The 17,927-nt window shown below is 47.8% G+C and overlaps 1 protein-coding gene across 9 annotated transcripts in view; it reads left to right on the top strand.

The window, feature by feature from the left end:
- PLEKHG4 (pleckstrin homology and RhoGEF domain containing G4) overlaps window positions 1-17,927 on the top strand; it is a 77,025-nt gene that overhangs the window by 39,768 nt on the left and 19,330 nt on the right. For all 9 annotated transcript variants that reach the window (XM_072346431.1, XM_072346429.1, XM_072346430.1 and 6 more), the window contains 5 exons: window positions 1,260-1,358; window positions 1,969-2,117; window positions 13,168-13,306; window positions 15,449-15,571; window positions 16,022-16,213. In XM_072346431.1, coding sequence (XP_072202532.1) covers window positions 1,260-1,358; window positions 1,969-2,117; window positions 13,168-13,306; window positions 15,449-15,571; window positions 16,022-16,213 — 702 coding nt within the window. The remainder of the gene's footprint in view (window positions 1-1,259; window positions 1,359-1,968; window positions 2,118-13,167; window positions 13,307-15,448; window positions 15,572-16,021; window positions 16,214-17,927) is intronic.

The raw sequence follows: 17,927 nt of genomic DNA, 5'->3' as shown, positions 1-17,927 counted from the left end.
GCTATTATTGATGATATTGTCATGTTGCTGGTGGCAAGTTTCAGCGGTGAAGCTTAGCACTTGCCAGAGGTTAGCTTTCCCAATTTACTTTTGGACCATTTTTGTTTTTAAACTCTCATCTGTAAGTACACTGAGCCCATGCTGATGCAGTAGAAATGGTGAAGCCCAGTCTCTGTGCCTAGGATAGAATCTGAGAACTTGAGGTTGGTTTGGCAGTGAGGAAGCGGACAGGCTTTGCAAGAGGATGTGGATTAGTTTTCTGGATGGAGTTGAGAAAAGCTGAGATGCAGAAGGTTAATTCTTGCAGAAAGGAGCTTGGTATCAGAGTACCTCTTGTTTCCACATCTTACAACGTGCATGATGTTACCAAAGGGAGTTGGTGTCGGAATTGGTCTGTATGGGTTGCCTGTTTATGTAATGCACTGGATGTGCTAATGACCCTTGTAGATCTGCAGCTGTGTGGCAAACAGCGTTTATTTCCTGCTTGGGTGATCTCACCTGCATCCTGCCTGCTAATCTGTCCCCTCTGGGGCTGTTCAGCACTCCAAAGAGGCGGCTGAATTCAACTGAACGCAAACAGCAGCTTTCATCATTTGCCTTTTCCTTTTCTTTTCTTTTTGAATAACTTTTCTTCCCTTCAGTGGCTGGAAGGTGGCATCTGTGAGTCTTTAGGCTTCTAACAATGACTTAGTAGAAAAGTCCTGTCTTCTCTCACCTATGTGTGAAATGGCTCTTTGGGTTGTTCTTTTTTCCCAGAAGAGAGAAGCGCCTTCAGATTTGCTGGTACTTTAAGGTGCTTTAATTGTGGAAGCTTTCCAGTTTCCTGCCCTTTAATTTACACTACTTTTAGCAAGGAGAGGGATAATTTAAAGTATAGAGATTCCAAGGACTACTTCTAAGTTTTGTTCTTCCAAAAATGTGTGTGCAGTGATTCATCGTAGTGGGAAGTTGGAAGAAATGCTAATTGTAGAAGAAGGTGGGACGTAATTGCACTGATTTTCTTTTCTCTAAAGTGTGGTCCGGGCATGCCATGAGTCTTTAAGATCCATACAGAGTAATGCGTCTGAAGGCTATGCTGGCTCATGGGCCTCTTTCTGCTCATCCAGCCTTGCCAAATGGTGCGATTAAACCTTTAGGTTCATGTGTTTGATCCTCTCTTGGCTTTTTTTTTCTTCCATTTAATCTTTTGCATACTGAAAAGGTGGCTTCCTCATCAGCTGTGAGATATTAATTTCTGCCTCTGTCCTTTCCTCCTACAGAAACTGGAACACTTGGTACAGGGATGCCAAGGGGCTTGTGCCTTCCTCCAGGGAGCCATTCATAAAGTGGAATCTGGAAAATTACCAGAAAGAGCTGAGGTAATCTTGTCCCTAACCTTGCACCAGAGGTGAGCTTGGGGCAGCAGAGAGTAGGAAGCTGAAGAGCTGCAAAAAAGGCCCTAACTTTGAATGTGAAAAGTGTAGAGGCAGGTCATTCTGAGAGCTGTTGTTGTAAGCATTATCCCTTCCTCTTGAGAAGCTTCCCTAACACTGGTGTGGTGGGAAATTGCTGCCTGTTCTGCATTGTATCCCAGCATCACAGTGTTGGAAGATAACTGCAGGAGCCTCTCTGGATCTTCCTGTACACAGATGCATCTTTCAGCAGGCCCAGACTGTGAGAACAGCAGGAGTTAGCTGTCAGAGGAAAACAAGGATGAAAGAATGGTTCTGTGCTCAGCATGTAGAGCACAATAGAGACTGGGTTTCAGTTTTAGTCTGGTGGGGTAGAGTATCAAGAGCATCAGGAATGCTGTTTATCGTTTTGGCCTTGGCAGGCGTGAGAGAAACAGCCCTGGGAACCAAACTCCCTCTTTCCTAGGGTGGGACAAGGTGAGATGCGGTTTGGTTTGGGTTGGCCTCTGGTTTTTTGCTGGTTCCCTCTTCACTTTATGTTGCGTTTACATCTCCTCTCACTCTTGCAATCCCTCAGGAGGCTGCTGTGCTGCTGAGGAACTACAGGCAGCTGATGAAGAATGTTCTTGAGGATGCACGGCTGGTCAGGCTGCAGCTGGAGGGTGGAGCACTACTGGCCAGGCTGAGGAAGGAGGAGTCTTGTGTCACCCTCACCCAGGACTACAGGTGAGCCCCCAGAGGGGGGGGAAAAGAGGAGCTGGAGGTGAGCACCAAGTGGGCAGTGGCACTCTTGGAAATGACCCATTGGTGCAATCTAGTGAGCAGTTTTTTGGGTAGGAAGGGCTTCTGTTGGAAAAACAAAGGTGAAAAACATAAGAGTTTTATCCTGGCTGCTTTTTCCCTAGACCACAAACTCAGTGAGTGGGTTCATCTAGATGGTTATTTAAGTTTCTTTTTCAAACCGAATCCCACACCGTCTGTAGTGAGGGAAGGGTAGGATACTTTTTGTGCCTCTAAAGCAAAAATTGTAATTGATGGTGCCTGCAATGGATGTTTGGGTCCAAGGTTGCATGATTTGCCAGGGCGCTCCTTATGAAGGGGATTTCCAAGGACCTTAGCTGAGGGGAGTGCTTTCTGGCTATTGCAGACTCTGATCTCTTCTCACATCGGTGTGGTTTGCACAGCAAATATCCACTGCCCACTTGCAGAATTCCTGTGAGAAGCAGGGGAATGAGAGAGGCCAGCTGTTTGAAATCCCCGGGGCATTGCACAACTCCTGTTTGTACTATCAAACACCTGAAAGCCTATCAGCGTGTGAAGTCCTCTGTGCTATGTGCTGTGCAAACAGCAAGGCATTCCCTTGCAGCCCAGAGCTTCCAGCCTGGGTGTGAGATAAGTGCTGGTGCGTGGGTATGGCTGGGGCATAGAGGGTGGTGGGGAGTGTGGAACAGCCCCACACAGCTGCAGCCTTCCCTAATTAAGCTTTCTGTTGCCATCACAGGCAGAGAGGTTTTAGAAGAGGGAACAGAGGGAAGATAAGAAAATAGCTTGCAGGGTGTCTCACCTAAGTGCAAGGGAAAGAATGTTTCTCACTGACAAGTGGATGGCTGTGGGAGTTGCACTGGAAAGGCAGGGGTGGATGTTTAGGGGACAAGCACTGTAACTGTTTCTTCTCCATGCTAGCTGTGATTCCTACAGCAGCTCTGGCAAGCCACGGGGGCACACTTCTCTTGCTGATCTGCCACAGTGCAGCTTTGGGCAGAATAAGGACAACAGATCCTATTTACTCTGACATGAGAGGCAAGGATAATGTGGGCTGTTGTGTTTTTCGTGGCTTTCTTTTATTCTGTTTTTAAGCAACACATAGCAGCTTCACAGTCTTAAGAGAATGAGGGGAACGTGTATGTGTTTTATGTTTTGTTTTGGTTTTAAGTTAAACACGCGTTCATGTGCAGGGAAATTATCAACTTTGAAACCTGACCTGACAGAGCCTCAAAGGATAATTTACTGCTTTGATTATCTTAGTGAGGATAGGGGTGGAACACACACACGCAGTGCTTTGATTGCGTGGTGTTTGTGAGCACATGCCGAGGCTGTGTAGTGTGTTCTCTGCTTAATTCAGGTCATATTCTCTGCCTGCCAGTATGAATGGGGTGTGTGTGCTGTGAGGCTCTCTCCAGCCTGGGGAGGATAAATGAAAGCAGACGGAAGAAGTTATTTATTTATGTTTTTCTTTTTTAGCTTGTGGATCAGTTGCAGAAACTAAAATCCATGTGGTATTTTCAAATAAGGAAATGCCTGCTTGTCATGCAACTCGTGCTCAGGGCAGAGGGCTCTTCGCTGTTCCAGGATCCTTTCAGACAAGGGTGAAACCTCCCATCACACAGCCAAAAGAGCCCTGCGTAGGGCACTGCTGCTTTTAGATCTTCTATGGCTCTGCACTTGATCACGTAGCTCCTTTTGTCCAAGCTGGTGTGTTCAGATAGGAGAGGTTCTGTGTCCCGTTAACCTTGCAAAGGCTCCTGTCATTGTGCTTTTAAGGGCTGCCTTAATGGATAGGGTCAGAGCAGAGTTGTATTAAATACTGTGGTTGTCCTGCTAAAGCATGGAGTGTCTGCTGATGTATGTGAGTCCAATGCTGAACTTTTGGAACACGTGAAGATGGAGCAGTGTTGCTGTCTGTGTGCTCAGCAGAACCTGCGGTATTGCTTTTTTGATCCTTTGAACTGGAAAATGTAGATCAGTGCTTAAGTCTTCAGTTTCCCCCATCCTAATGTACGTCCAAAAATCAAATGGTTTTAGCCTTCTAAGTCTTCTCTTGGCTCTTGTTAATCACTTGTCACACTGGTTTAGTTTTCTTTTCTCTCTTGTGGTGCAGAAGGCTGATGAAGCAGAGGCTCAAGGCATCCCAGACCTCCTAATCTGAACTTGTGAGGCCAGCTGTGAACAGGGAACTGTCAGAATGTGCAGGAATTGCATATAAATAGAGCCTTAAATTTCAAGAGCAGTTTTCTGCAGTCATATCTCCAAACAGATTCCAACCAGAAGTATTGGGCAAAAGATAAAAGCTGATCTTTCTCAAGAGGGACAAAGGGAAAGGAGAGACTCAACTGCACCTTTGTTGTGGGGTTACAGAAGCAAGAGACCTGCCCGCTTTTGCAGGGGATGCAGTCTGCTAGCTCTTAAGGCTTGTAGCCTCATGTAGCAAAAAGAAAATCATGTAACTAAAGCTTGATTGCAGTTTAGAGATAGTAACCTAAAATAGGCAAGGAAGAAAGGCTTGTGTTCTGTGCAGTTGGATGCTATCTGCCAAGTGCCATTTGGAAACGCATAGCAAACAAGCCCTGCTCTAGTCATTCAGTAGTAATGAAACTTCTCTTGGGGCTGGTTTTGGCATCTTTCCCTCCTGTGTCCTCTCAGGGAGCCAAGATGCCCATCAGTGTTTGGTGACACAGAGCAGGGGGACATCACTGCTGCTCAGATCTGACCTGTGCTCTGGGAGGAGCCCCTAAGTGTGGTTCTGCCTTGAGGGATGCTGTAGCACCACAGCTGTGGCTCCCAGTGGTAACTTTTCCCTCTCTGGTCCCAGCATGAGCTGACCTGGAGACTACATACCCTTTCTCACTAAGTATTGCTGTAAATGATAGCTGTATCCATCCAACTGCTCATCTGAAGAGGGAAAGGAAGACCTGGAGGTGCAGGTGAGCTGCTGAAGCCAGTTTTGCTGCTTATTTATTGTTAGTGGAGCTGGCAATGTTTAAACCCAGCACATCTGCATCATGCCAACACTGAAGAGCTCAGTGCTTCCCCAGGTCTGTTAGCCCAGCAGTTGAACACTTTCCAGGTTTTTCTGTCCCAGCCTTTCTGGGCACTGAAATGCCATCTGTTGGCCTGGTTGAAGCTTTTGTCACTACATGTATGGACCAGTGCCATGCAGACATCCACCACTTCAATGCTACCAATATGCACTTTTGGACAAGAGTTTCTTTATGAAAAAGACTTTATGAAAAAGACTTGTTCATCAGTTACGCGGGGTTGGCTAGCAGGTGTGTCTGGCTTTGGGATATCTCCTGTATCAATCAACCAGCCTGTGCCTTGGAGGCAGCACACTCAGCCAGGTGCAGGAGGTGTGCTAACACACTGCTTACCTTGTGGTGGGTTTTGAAGATCCCACTTCCATCGTGAGCCTTGGGAAGCTGCCAGAAGCCAGGCAGCAGCAGTGGGAGCTCTTACTAAATCAAGACATGAGTGTGAAGACCGGGGCAGAAAGGCGGAGAGACTTTTAACCTCATCTTCCACCAGACCTTTTCCACTGCTCTCATTAATGCTGCTCTTCTGGCACAGCCACGAGCTGGGAACGCTTGCCAACAAGAGGTGTCCAGTGATACCTTCCGTCCTCTCGATATGCTATGAGTCAGAAGTGAAGAAAACACCAATATTTCTTATTAAAGGTGCCTTATGCTAGTCAAACCAGAACACACCCCACGTGTGGTTCTAGCTGCGCAACTGTGCTCTCAGTGTGGAACAGGAGTGGAATCTCATCGTGTTCTACGTGCTGGCAGGTATGGGAGCCACGAGATTAGATGAGAGAGCTGGAAGAAAGGGAGGAAAAGCTCAGATGGTGAAAGCATGACCAGGTCAAGTGCTGGGCTCTGTGCTACATGGAACCAGAAAAATCATAATCCCTTCCCCAAACTCCTCATCTGAAAAGAATTTGTGCTTGCAAGCTGTGAATAAACAGCTTATAAATAGACGGAGGAGTGAAGTCTCCTTTTGTTTGCAAAGGCAGCGTAGTTAGCCTCTGTGCTTTGAGGGGGGAGCGGTGGCAGCCAAGAGCTGGTTTTGTGAGCTGGCTATTTTTAGTGTGGCGTGGAGATCTGGATGGGAGCCCTGGGTGGGGACACTTGCTAGCAGAGGGAATGGGCAGCAAGGAGCAGCCTTCCTGAGCAGCAGCTGCCAGGTTCCTGATGCTAAACCAAACTCTATTCCAGCAGCTGCAAAGGATCCTGGGCTGCCTTGTGCCTGGCTGTCCCATTGTGGTCCAGGCACCAGTCTGTCTCAACACGCTGCGTTTACTCATCCATTGGTCACAATAGGGAAGTTCCAGTTAAGTGGCAATAGAGCTAGATCTGCATTGTCTGGGCTGCGGAAAAGCCGTGCAGTCATTCCTGTCACCCAACCTGATTTTGCAGAGGTCAGTGGATAGGAACTTTGAAACTCATGCAGATTCAGAGAAGACTTTTTTGGGGTTTGGCAGAACATAAATACCAGCTGGAACAGCTCAGCAGTGATGTGATCAGATCTTTGCTTCGTTTGTGTCCTCTGAAATTAAGAGTTAGTTGTTTTTGCACGCTCTGTATCAGAGCAGCACAATTTGTTGCTGCAAATAAGATCATTCTCCTCCTCTGCACTGGTCTTCCTATCCCAGGTGTCTGTTTAATGGCTGTATTGGCAGTGCTGGCTCCAAGGTAGCACTGACACATCTCTCCCTTTACTTTCACATACAGCAGGAAGCACAAAGCCTGCTTGAAGCTGTGGCCAGCAAATGCAGGATCTGTTGTGGTTGAAGCTGTGGTAGCTTAGAGCTGCGTGGTATTTTGCATGTTCCTAATCTCTAAGACCTTCATCTTTAGGTTCAGATAAACCCTCTGCATTCCTTGAAAGCAAGATGAAAACCTGCACTGAAATACCAGCCTCAAAGTTTAGCAGCTTTAGCCACAAGACGCCCCTGCGCTGTTGCTGGTGGCACAGCAGATGCTGACAAACACGGAACCCTTTGCCCCCAGCAGTGCACGGATGGCAGCGCTCTTCCATGCTCCTGTTTGTTTGTGTCAGGTAGAGGGAGGAGCACACAGGGCCATTTCTATCCAAACACACCGTGCTGTTTGGTATTCATTTTCTTGACAGTCCAACCTGTTCCCTGTGTTGGCGTGGTGGTTTTAGCCTGGTGAAAAGCACTTAGGCTCACATTAAACAAACCCTGTTGCTGTTGCTCTGCACGTAAAGAAGTGAGGAGTCGTCGTCGTTCCCAGTGAGTGAGTGCGGAGCTGCTTGTGGCACTGGCAGGGAGGGAAGCGCTCACAGAGCTGCTCTTTGGTAAGTCTTCCTTGCTCTGTGAGCATTTTCAGGATACAGTTTCCTTCTGTTTGTTTTTTGCTGCTTACCCTGGATTCAGTGTGACTTTACCCAGAAGGCTCCTGTTTTGCTTGTTCTTGTTTGCAGTCTTTGTCATGCCAACAGGGCATTGGGTAACGAGCATCATGCTGAGTTGTTTTTTATCTGTTCAAAAATATCACGGAAAAAATGGCAACAAATTTCCAACATAGGATGTTAGCCGGGCTGCCTGGAGTTCCTGGTTCAGCCCACAGCATCCCACTGCTGAGCTGGGGTGGATGTTTCTGCTGCTGGGGTAGTTGATATCACAGTCGCTGCTGTTACACATATTGTAAAGACTGGGATGGTGTAAAAGCAGGATGTATTGGGGAAACTCTGGTTTGCTGTGGTGGTGGGTACATGGATACAAGCAGAACATCTTGAAAGCCTTGTGCCCCGACTCCAGGGGCAGAGCTGTTCCACTAGTGCAGCCAACCCAGAAATGTGTATTAACATCAATAGAGTAACATTTGGAGAATAGGAGGTTTTGAAAGCTGGTAGAAAACACAAGTTGGTGGTCCTAAATAGGTGTTATATCCTATCTGGGGCTGTGCTGTGGGATGAGCTGAACACTGTAAGTAGGTGATTTGATGGGCTGGGGGCTTCTGATAGATCTTGTTGGGGTTTAAAATCAGCCAGTATGAAAACACTTGTATTGTAACTGAGTGCAGGTGAGGCTGGGGAAAGAATCTGAGGTAGCAGTTTGTGACCACACCTGGATACCTGTATGCCTCAGTGGCCTTGCTTTTAAAGGGACTGCGGAGTATATTTCTGCTGAAGGCACATCAGTGTGAACTGTGCTCCAGAAGAGGGTTCTCCTGGCAGTTATGGGCTGCGGTGTGTAGCACTAATTGAGTTCTTCCCAGCACGTTTGCTGTGCTCTGGGGTTCAGTTCGGTCTGTGGGCTCAGCCGGTCCCGCTGTTGGGTGTCCCTCGGGCAGCCCCACGCTTGGTGTTTGGCTGCTGCACCTTTCTGAGGACACTTTGGGGTTCTGAGTGCTGTGCCAGCTGCTCAGGTGCCATTGTTAGGTAACTAAAACCACTGCGGCCTTGTAGGTGCTGCTGAGAATAATTACAGTTTATTTAGTGGTACCTGCATTAGCTTTACCTTAACAAGTTCAAATTGTAACCTCAGCAGCATGCAAAAACTTTGCAGCTTGATGAGCAGGCATGTGCCTTTGAGGCTGATCTCCTTTGATGGGATCATTACAGCTCTGGCCATCGCTGCTACCAAAATGCAGTAATGACCAGGAAAGTCTCTAATGCATCTCAGTTGTTGCAAAGCAGCCTTTGGGCATACAGTACTTTCTCTGCAAAGCTGGAAGGGTTTCTTCCTGAAGCATTAAGTCAATCAGGTATCAGCACAGAGGATCTGGGTAATATCCAAGCCGTCCTTAGTTGCCAGATTCTATTCTTGTTCTTCCAAAGCACGTCGTGACTTCCACTCAGAGAGTTGCACACCAGGAGTGGAGGAGCAGGAGATGCTAACACTGAAACATCTGGCTGCCTTTCTTCTGAATTACACAAGCGTCAGAGCGGTTGTCCCAGCAGCAGACAGAGGCAGAGGTGATCTTGCTGCTTCCTTCCTAGGACACTCGCTGGCATTGGGCAGGCACGGCTCTTGCAGCACCTGCAAGCCTACCCCCATGGCCGTGTATTTCTGTAAAAGCAAGTATTTTTTTGCTTAGAAAGCTGGAGTGTGACTCTGCCAGGGCAGCTTTATGAAGGATTCAGGCAGAAATGGCCTTTCTATAAATGACAGGTTTAAAATTACCCTGCTATTATCCGACCGTTCGGCGCTTCTCCAGAAGAAATGGAGATGTTTGGAACCTCTTCCAGCCGAATGACAATCGCCCAATGAAAACAGGATTTGGGGAAGCAAACTGACATCAAGCTACTCCTTTTTGCTATCAATTACATTGACTCTGCACTGTTGCTAAATTACTTTGGATGATTTGACCATGGAAGAATGCAGTGAAAGACTCTGATTACCGCACTCACATGGATGGGGAAATCGCAGTGCATCCAAACAAACCCAGGCTTAGACAAGACTTTCCACTGACTTCAAACAACTCTGCTTTTCTTCCTTGGATTCGTTTGGGCTGCTATTAAAAGATCCAGAAGGTGCCGAAGGTTCCGTCTGTGGAGACAGAACCAAATCTTCAGTGTGTTTTGTTCCCTTCAGGACACCTTGAAATCAAGGAAGGGCAGGGATGGAAAAACTCTGAAGTCTGTCTGTGAAAAAGCAATAGTTGTGTGTGTGTGTGTGTGTGTGTGAGGTGTGATTTTCCTATGAAACTCCTCATTGCAGGTCACTGTTGCGTTTACTTTATGCTAGAAATGATTTAGGAAGGAAGTTAGAAAGTGTATTGGTGAGTAGAAATGAGTACAGGGGTGAAAGAGGTGTGCAGAGGTTTGGGACGATGTGCCTAATGCCCACATGGTTCTGTGTGAGAGCTGGAATTGCTGAAGTGAATCCAAATGCTTCCCATGAGCTGAGAGTGATTCCTTTGTTTGACTTGGTTTGCCTACCTGCAAAAGGGAAGGGCTTTGGTCCTCTGTGTAGGAGTGTAAAAGATGGATGTTGGAGGGCCTGCCAGGCTGCGGAGAGTGACCTGTCAGGAGCTGACAGTGTCTGAATGGAGTTACCTGGGAGATGCGGTGGAAGACGCATAACTAGATGTTGAGGTTTTAATGGGTGTTTGCCAAGTGAGGCAGAACGTGTGAAAACAGCGAGGCCAAACCTGGAAGGATGGGCTGGAGGCGCTGGGATGGTGGGGGAGCCCAGCTGGGGTGGGAGGAGGGTCGTGTAGGGCCATACTTGAAGTCCTTCCCAGGTCTGAACCTGGAGGTGGGTGCCTTTGGGGAAGGTCTGTGGGATGGCTGGTGTATGCTTGTGGGTAGGACCAAGGGAAGGGCCGGCTCAGGGAGTTGCACTGTGCCCTGTTAAGTTGAGCAGTGGTGCAAGAGATCCCAGAAAGACAAGATGATTTTAAATGACATGAGTAACAATTTTAGGTGATACATACACCAAACAGCCCCTTGTGGTGTACAAATGAAAACAAGGGTTCATCGCAGGCCCTCTTAACCTGAGATGAATTCTGTATCAAATTCCTTATTACAGTGCAAACCCCTAAATCCTCATCCTGATTGATTCCTGACTTGATGCAAGTCTGAGATGTCTGTGGATCAGTAAAGCAGAAGTTCCTTGTGTGGTAACAGTGCCCTTTTCAGTCCTGTTGGATGTGCTGAGATAAAGGGAAGTTGGCCGAGTACCTGCAGCTGTGTAGCCATGTGGTCACACTGCCAGGATGTGGGTTGCATTGGTGGCTCAGAGGGCTTGAGTGCTTGCTTCAAGCTTGGCTTCAGCTTGGCCCTTTCCTGTGGCTTTTTGCAACCATGGGGCAGGCTGGGCTTCATTGAAGTCTTCCGAGCCTGGCTCTATGTTTTCCACCAGGGCTGGGAAGGAGTGGTGTTGGGGCTCCTTTTTCCCCTGTCAGGTTATGACCACTGCTCTAGGTTGGGCAGTGTGAGAGCTAAAACTTGTTTCAAGCTGCTGTATTGTAAGATGGCCACCACATTATCATGGATTTGGGTGGGTGTTTGGGCACCCCTTGCACCCCTTTACAGAAGAGCCCAGCAAACCAGTCTGGCTTGCTGATGAGCCTCATCGAAGGAGGAACATCAGCACCAACTCTGAAAGCTCAGAGACAGGTTGGAAAAACATTTCCCATCACAAGAGAACAGTCACGACACTTGCAGTTAGCAGCCTGTAGTGCCTGCAGTTACAGATGTCCACATGTCTGTGCCAGCAGGACGAGCATTTGGGATGGGAGTGTGCTTTCCTCCTGCCAGCAGGGACTTCAGACCCACGGGAGTAAAACTGAAGGGTGTCTGCCTATCTGTCAGTCGATATTGTGTTTTGCTGGAGCCTTACTCAGAAACCAGGAGTTAGCATTAAAGCAGTTGCCAAATACAACTTCATTGCTCTCCCAAACTGTTTCTCATTAGCTCTCCTTGCTGTGTCGCTGCTGCTGATGGCTGCCTTCAGAACCTGCTTTGTAAACAAACCTCACGGAGCTCAGTTTGGACAGTGATAACACACATCTCCTGGGTTGGATCTGGGTCTGTTCTAAGGAAAAGGTTGCGAAACAGAAGGCCAATATGGCCATTGTTTGCTGGTGGGTGGGTTGGGGAGGAGCACAGGAGCAGCCATACGGTTTGGATCTTTGCATGGAGGCTTGCAGACGCTCTGTAAAGAACTTGTCTCCTTTGCACTGCAGTAGCACTGATCTTAGTCCAGAAACAATTTGTTATTCTGGCTGCACTTTGGAGAAATTCATTCAGTCTAATGGCATTTTGAAGGGGGGGGGGGGGGAAAGAAGTGTCTGAGAGCCTGAGGTTTGCAAAGTTGGCTGTAGCACGGTGGGTGGAATTCTGAATGGAAAAATCCTGTGGGTTTCTGCTATGCGGGGTGAGTTGTCCAGGCTCTCGCACCACCTCATGACAAGTGCTATCATCTAAAAGCTGTGGGGTGCTTGTGACAGAGTGCTTGCATTTGGTTGCGTTTCATAGGTTCAAGGCCTGTAACGTGAGACAGAGTGAACGCGAATGCTGAATTGCACGTATTAATTTCCATTAGCATTTCCATTAGCAAAGCCTCTGTACTTTTATTAGCTGCCTGTCTTTCACAAGTCTTTCAAATAATCTTAATAATATGATTTTAAAAGAAGTCAACGCAACCATGCTGTCATAACCCAGGAGGCTGTAAAATGCTTTTAATGTAGAAGCTGCTTTGGGATGAGTGAAGGAGGCACTCGGGAGAGGCTTGTAGCACCTTAAGTCTGTACTTGTAAAAAGAAGGGATATGTAGAAGCAGAAGAAACAGGAGTTCAAGGGTACAAGGGATAACCTCAAACGCCCACCTGTCTCATGCATCCCAGCTGTAATTCACCCAGACCTGTACTATGGAGGTGCTCCAGGCCTTCGGAAGGAATGTGCTGACATGGATAAACTCCCCAGGATGCAGGTCTGTGTTTGGTCCCTGAGTCCCTCCATCCCTGCCTGCACACAGTGCTGTTGCTAGGAGGGTCCTGCCTGGCCTGGCTGCTGTGTTCTGGGCAGCACAGCTGCCTGGGGAGCTCAGTCCGTGAATCTTCCCTGAATAAGGTTGTAAAATTCAACTTCTCTTAGTGCTGGGGTGCTGCACACTTGGAGTTTTTGTTTGGCTGGTGGAAGTTTTGAGGATGAGGGTGTCAGGTGTTTGTGTGTTAAGTTGAAATGGTGGTTTTAGAAACTGTAAAAGCCATTGCTGCGAGAATCCATGTTTATGAAGATCCGAGTATCCTTTCTGAAAGCATGACAGGTATGGTGAAGTGTTTGATGGAGCCTGCCTGGGAGGAGATGCCTTGAGCCTTCCTGCCAGGTCATCTGCGTTGGGATCTCAGAGTGGTGAATCACAGGCAGGGAGCAGTGCTGTTTTCCTTCTGCTCTCCATACGGAGCTGGCCATTTCTTTTCCCATGGGGAAGATGTCTGTATTGCTGCTGGCAGCCACGTTTGCATGAAGTGCTGGGGGAAAGACCTCATGCAAAACCCCTGACCAGCTGTGTGTCCCCTTCCAGGGACGCGCTTGATGCTGCTGGTGTGCTTTATAATCGAGTTGATGAGGGCGTTCACCGGCTGGTGATGGTGTCAAATAAACGCATCCAGGAACTGGAGCTGGTGATGGAGTTTGAGAAAGTGGAAGAATGTTTTAAGGAGGTAAGTAATGCCTGTTAATCCATTCTTGTGACTGCCTGCTGCCACCCTCTGACTGTGAGTACCACAGCAGGTACGTGTTGGTCTGTCCTGTGGAGATAGAGAAGAATGTCTGCAGACCCTCCTGCAGACCCCGCTTGGAGGTGAGGTATCTTGTCACACTGCTCACCCAAAGTACCCTCCCAGAATGACTGTTGAGCCATTTCTCATATTCCACCTTGGCCAGCAGCAGAGCAATGGCAGTGAGCTGGCAATGAGCTCATGTGTCCCTCGGGGCTGTAGATCCTGCAGGATTTGCTTTCATCCTCCTGCTGAATGAGCCACACATCACATACCCTGTGCTAGCTGCCATTCCCTGCTGTTCTGGTGTTGACTCCTGTGCAGTGCCCAGGTCCCTGCTGTTGGATAAGACCCAGGCACACACCTTTTGCCTCTGGGTGCAGCCCCTATACACAGTCCTCAGGTATGTGAATATACCCATCCTTAGCCCAAGAGCTGTGCTTAACCCTGCAAGGCCCTGCAGGTCTGTGGGAGCTTCAGCTTTCCTTCTTGTGGTGTTCCCTAAAGCTCTTTAGCTGTGGGGTAACTGAAGCAAACAGACACTGATTTTTCAGAGACCTTTGAAACCTCAATCCATGTAGATAAAGAACTTGTAAAAACTAGGTCAGGCTTTCTGAGTGTCCTTCAGGATCTTATCAGATCTGCTGGTGTTGCAGGTCTGAACTCTGCCTGTAAGTTATGGAGTCTCAGAGTCTCCTTTGCTGTAACTCATCAATAAGGAGGTGTTTTATGCATCTCTTCTTAGAGCTTGTACGTGTGTGTATGAAGAACTGTGTACACACACTCATACACACATACATGCATGTGTTTGAAGGATGGTGCACTGTTTGGAGCTCACCATAGGAACTCGTATCCTTGAAGAGCAGGGCTAGGGCCAGTTTCTGGATTTCCCCATTGTTCTTTTGGGCTCTTGTATGGACAGAACTGGACTTGCGGAGGAATCTGTAGCCTGCCTGTCATTTTCACAGGCTAAGGTGGATCCTTTAATGACTCCCATTTGGAAGTAGACGCTCAGGCACCGTGCGCTGTGTGTTCAGGACAAGAAGAGTGATGTAAGAACCTGGTGAAGTCTCCCTTAAAGTTAAATGCACGGGTTCTTAATCCAAACAAAAAGCAGGAGACAAAAGCGAGTTCCCAGCCTGTCTCTGCTTTCAAGCATGCCCTGGAACAGGAGGCAGCAGCACTATGTGCCCCTCTGTGCTGCATGTCATGACCTGGGAAGCTACTCCATCTCTTACTTGTGTGGATGGCTTTGCCCCGTGGGCATAGGCCCTTTCTCAATCCAATAGAGTAGGAGTTCATCTTTGAACGTGGGTTGAGTTAGATGGATGAGGCAAACAACTAATCTGTCCTTCCAGGTGCAGCTGTTCCTGAAGCACTGCAGACAAGTTTGCCAGCCTGTTTCTGAAATGCTTATTTAATGGTGATGGTGTTATCCCTCTTGGTCTCCTGTGTCTGTTTTGCTTTTAGGATACAGCTGTTCATTGTTCACCTGTGTTTGAGGTTACAGGCTTAAAACTGGCAGTGACAGGGCTGTAACCTGTAGTTACTGCACAGCAGTAGAGCCAGCGTGGCAAACTGCCTTCAGAAAACCCGTATCTGAGGGTCCCAGAGATTTCTGAAAGATTGTTGGTGGTCAGAATTCATCAGCGTGTTTGCACTGCCATCGTTTATGTGCTGCCAGGCAGAAAAGGGAAGTGGTATAAGGAAGCCTAGCAGCAGGGAGGCTTAATCCCACTCGGGGGTAACAGTAAAACAATATGTGGCTAACCTGCAGGATGCAGAGCTTGCTTTAGACCGTGGGCCACCCAAAACAGAACCGAAGCAGCTCCTTGCCCTGTTTAAGTCTAAGGCTATGTGAGCAATAGCAGGACTTTGCAGCTACTTGGTAACATGAAGTGGAAAAACTCTATGCAGGAGGTTCACACTGAAATGCCAGGATGGGGAAAAAGTGTATGTGCAGATTTTTTCCAGTAATGAAATGACTGGTGTTATGAGAGCAATTCCCTGTTCTTTCCACATAAAGGCCTGCCTTGGTGAGTAGCACAGAGTGACTAATAGTGGAGCTTTTCCCTTTTCTTCTAGGTCAGCAGTTGGATTGAGAATGTTGGCAGAAAAAAGCTAAAGGAGATGATCAACCTGGACGATTCTTTGGAGATGCTGCTTCAGGCACAGAAGCAGTTCAGGGAGTTTGATCTTGTTGCCAGTGTAAGTGTTGTCTGATTGGAAAAACGTGTTCTCTGGAGCCTGAGTTGGCAGCATGCGTGCATGCTCAGCCAAAGGCATGATGCTGTGGCAGAACTGGTAGAAGAGTGTTCATCACCAAGGTGTTGGTGTCATTCCTTTACACTACTTAGCTTCCCTGCTCTCCTATTGCAGACGGAGCCACCAGCTCTGCCCCTCAGGAAAGAGGAAACATCATCTTTTTTGATTCTAGTTGACCTCTTGGTCGTACTGGGTAGAGTTTTATAAGCTGCCATGTGGCTAATGTAAATCACAGCAGATGTCAGGACTGTACAGAATCCTGCTGTAAACAAATACGGCTCTGCTCATTTGAATTGAACCTAAACCCTGCTCTAATTAGTCCCAGCTTAATGACTTTGATCTACTGTCCGTGTCAGACCGCTGTCCTCATATGCAAACATGTTTTGCTTTCAGGAATATTGCAGGAGAGGACAGGAAGCACTTAAGAAGATGGATCGTTGGGAAGACTTTTCCTCTGTGGACGTAGATTCTTACAGAGTGAAGCTGCAGACCTACAGAGATCAACTGGAAGATTTCTGCACTCAACTGGATGAAAGCAGGCATCGAGTCTGTGAGACAGTCAGGCTGTATGAATTCTTTGACAAGGTGAGACAAGGCAACTGCTGCATGGAGGAGGGTGTAAAAACCTGCTCAGACTCAGTCCAGAGCACGGTTGTTTATGAGATACACAGAATTTAGTGTACACGCCAACAGGGAGCTGACAAATCATGATTTGCATTGATTTTTCTTTCCAAGTCTGTATGTGGAAGAAAGGATTGGTGTGTGTTTAAGAAAACATCCGTGTCTGTTAAGAACAGAGATCTCCTGTCTGAGCTGTGACTTGTAGGCCTTTTTTGTGGCAGTGCTGGATTAGGCCACTGTGCCAAGGTAGGCTGCCCACATTTTGTTGGTGCTGCATCTTTACACACTGGTAAACTGAGCCTGATGGCACGTCCTGAGTAGCACCCTATTATTCAATCCTAAATTTAGTCCAGTTCTTCTCTTTTGGAGACATGCAGAAGGATGTGGAGAGCCAGAACAGGGTGCTGGGGCAAGGGGCACAAACACTGAGTGGCTCTGGGTATCTGCAGAGCCAGGAGGAGAGGGTGCTTGTGGTGGCTGCAATGGGCATGTGACCTTCTCACCTATTTGGTTGAATGCAAACACGCTGTTCAGGAGACCTGCAGATGCATTTGGTGTGATTTAATTTCTAAAGTTGCATATGAATAAACAGTAGGATTTTGTATGTGCATTTGAAAGTACAGCTCTGGCACGCACACAGGACCAGGGAGCCCGTGCTTCACTTACTCCACACTTGTACAAACATTGGGTTTTAAGTTCTCAAATTCCAGAAAGAATAGAGGCTGAAAGTTAAGCTGTACCAGATGTAGGTGCCACTTAGTTGCTGTCTCTGAACTGCCTTGGCAGCCAGAAGTGCTCAGGGAAGGGGGTGGAAACTCAGCTAAACATGAAAAACATTGAGAAGCGTCCTGTGCAAGAGAGGAAAGTGGAGAAGGCAGCTCAGAGCCTTGCTGTTGTGCCATGTGAGGGCTGCTTGTTTGCTGATGCTCAGCAGGTCTGCTCTAGCTCATCTCTACAGTTTGCTGTGCAGATGGGAGATCCTCTTTCTGTGTCATTTCTTTCTCAGAGCAGTGAAGTCCTGGTAAAGAAGGCTTTTGCTGTACTTGCTCACAAACTGAGGCACACAGAGGTGCCACACCTTGTGCAAAATCTTGGCAAGTCTCTGCCCAAGCCAAACACCAGACCTTTGTGACCCAACCCAGCTGAAGTTGGGGATCTCTGTGAGCTGCAGCACCTGGTGGCTGCTCTCTCCTTGTTCAGGTGTGGATACTACAGCCCATGGTAACTCCTGGGCTGCCAGGATGGTCAGACGGGTCTTTGAAGCTGCGGACAAACACCCATCAGAGCTAAGCCTTATTTGGATCATTCCTAAGGCACAAATGTTCCACAGCCCCCAGAGGTGGCCCATTTCTTTTCTTACCACTGCTTATTTGACTTCTTTTTGGTGCAGGCTGAATGGCAGTGGCATGGCATGTTTGCTTGCTGCTTTGGTGCAGAGGGGAGGTTTCCATTGTAGTGAGGGAGCAGGATTTTGGTCTTACCGGTTTCAGTAGAACTGTAAACAGCATTAGTGTTGTAAATACAGCATATGGGTATTGTGAACCAGTGGCCAACTGAAACCAGGGCTGTGGAGTGGATGCATCCTACAGCTGTGGGATGAGTGCAGAAACTGCTGCACAGTGTGAAAGCTCTTTGTGCTGATCATTTTAATCTTGAACCCCAGCTTTCTGCCTTCCAA

Source organism: Excalfactoria chinensis, chromosome 11 (genome assembly GCF_039878825.1).
Source record: "Excalfactoria chinensis isolate bCotChi1 chromosome 11, bCotChi1.hap2, whole genome shotgun sequence".
NCBI lineage: Eukaryota > Metazoa > Chordata > Aves > Galliformes > Phasianidae > Excalfactoria > Excalfactoria chinensis.
Note: the sequence above shows the minus strand (reverse complement) of the source record. Positions and strands in the feature narration are given on the sequence as shown.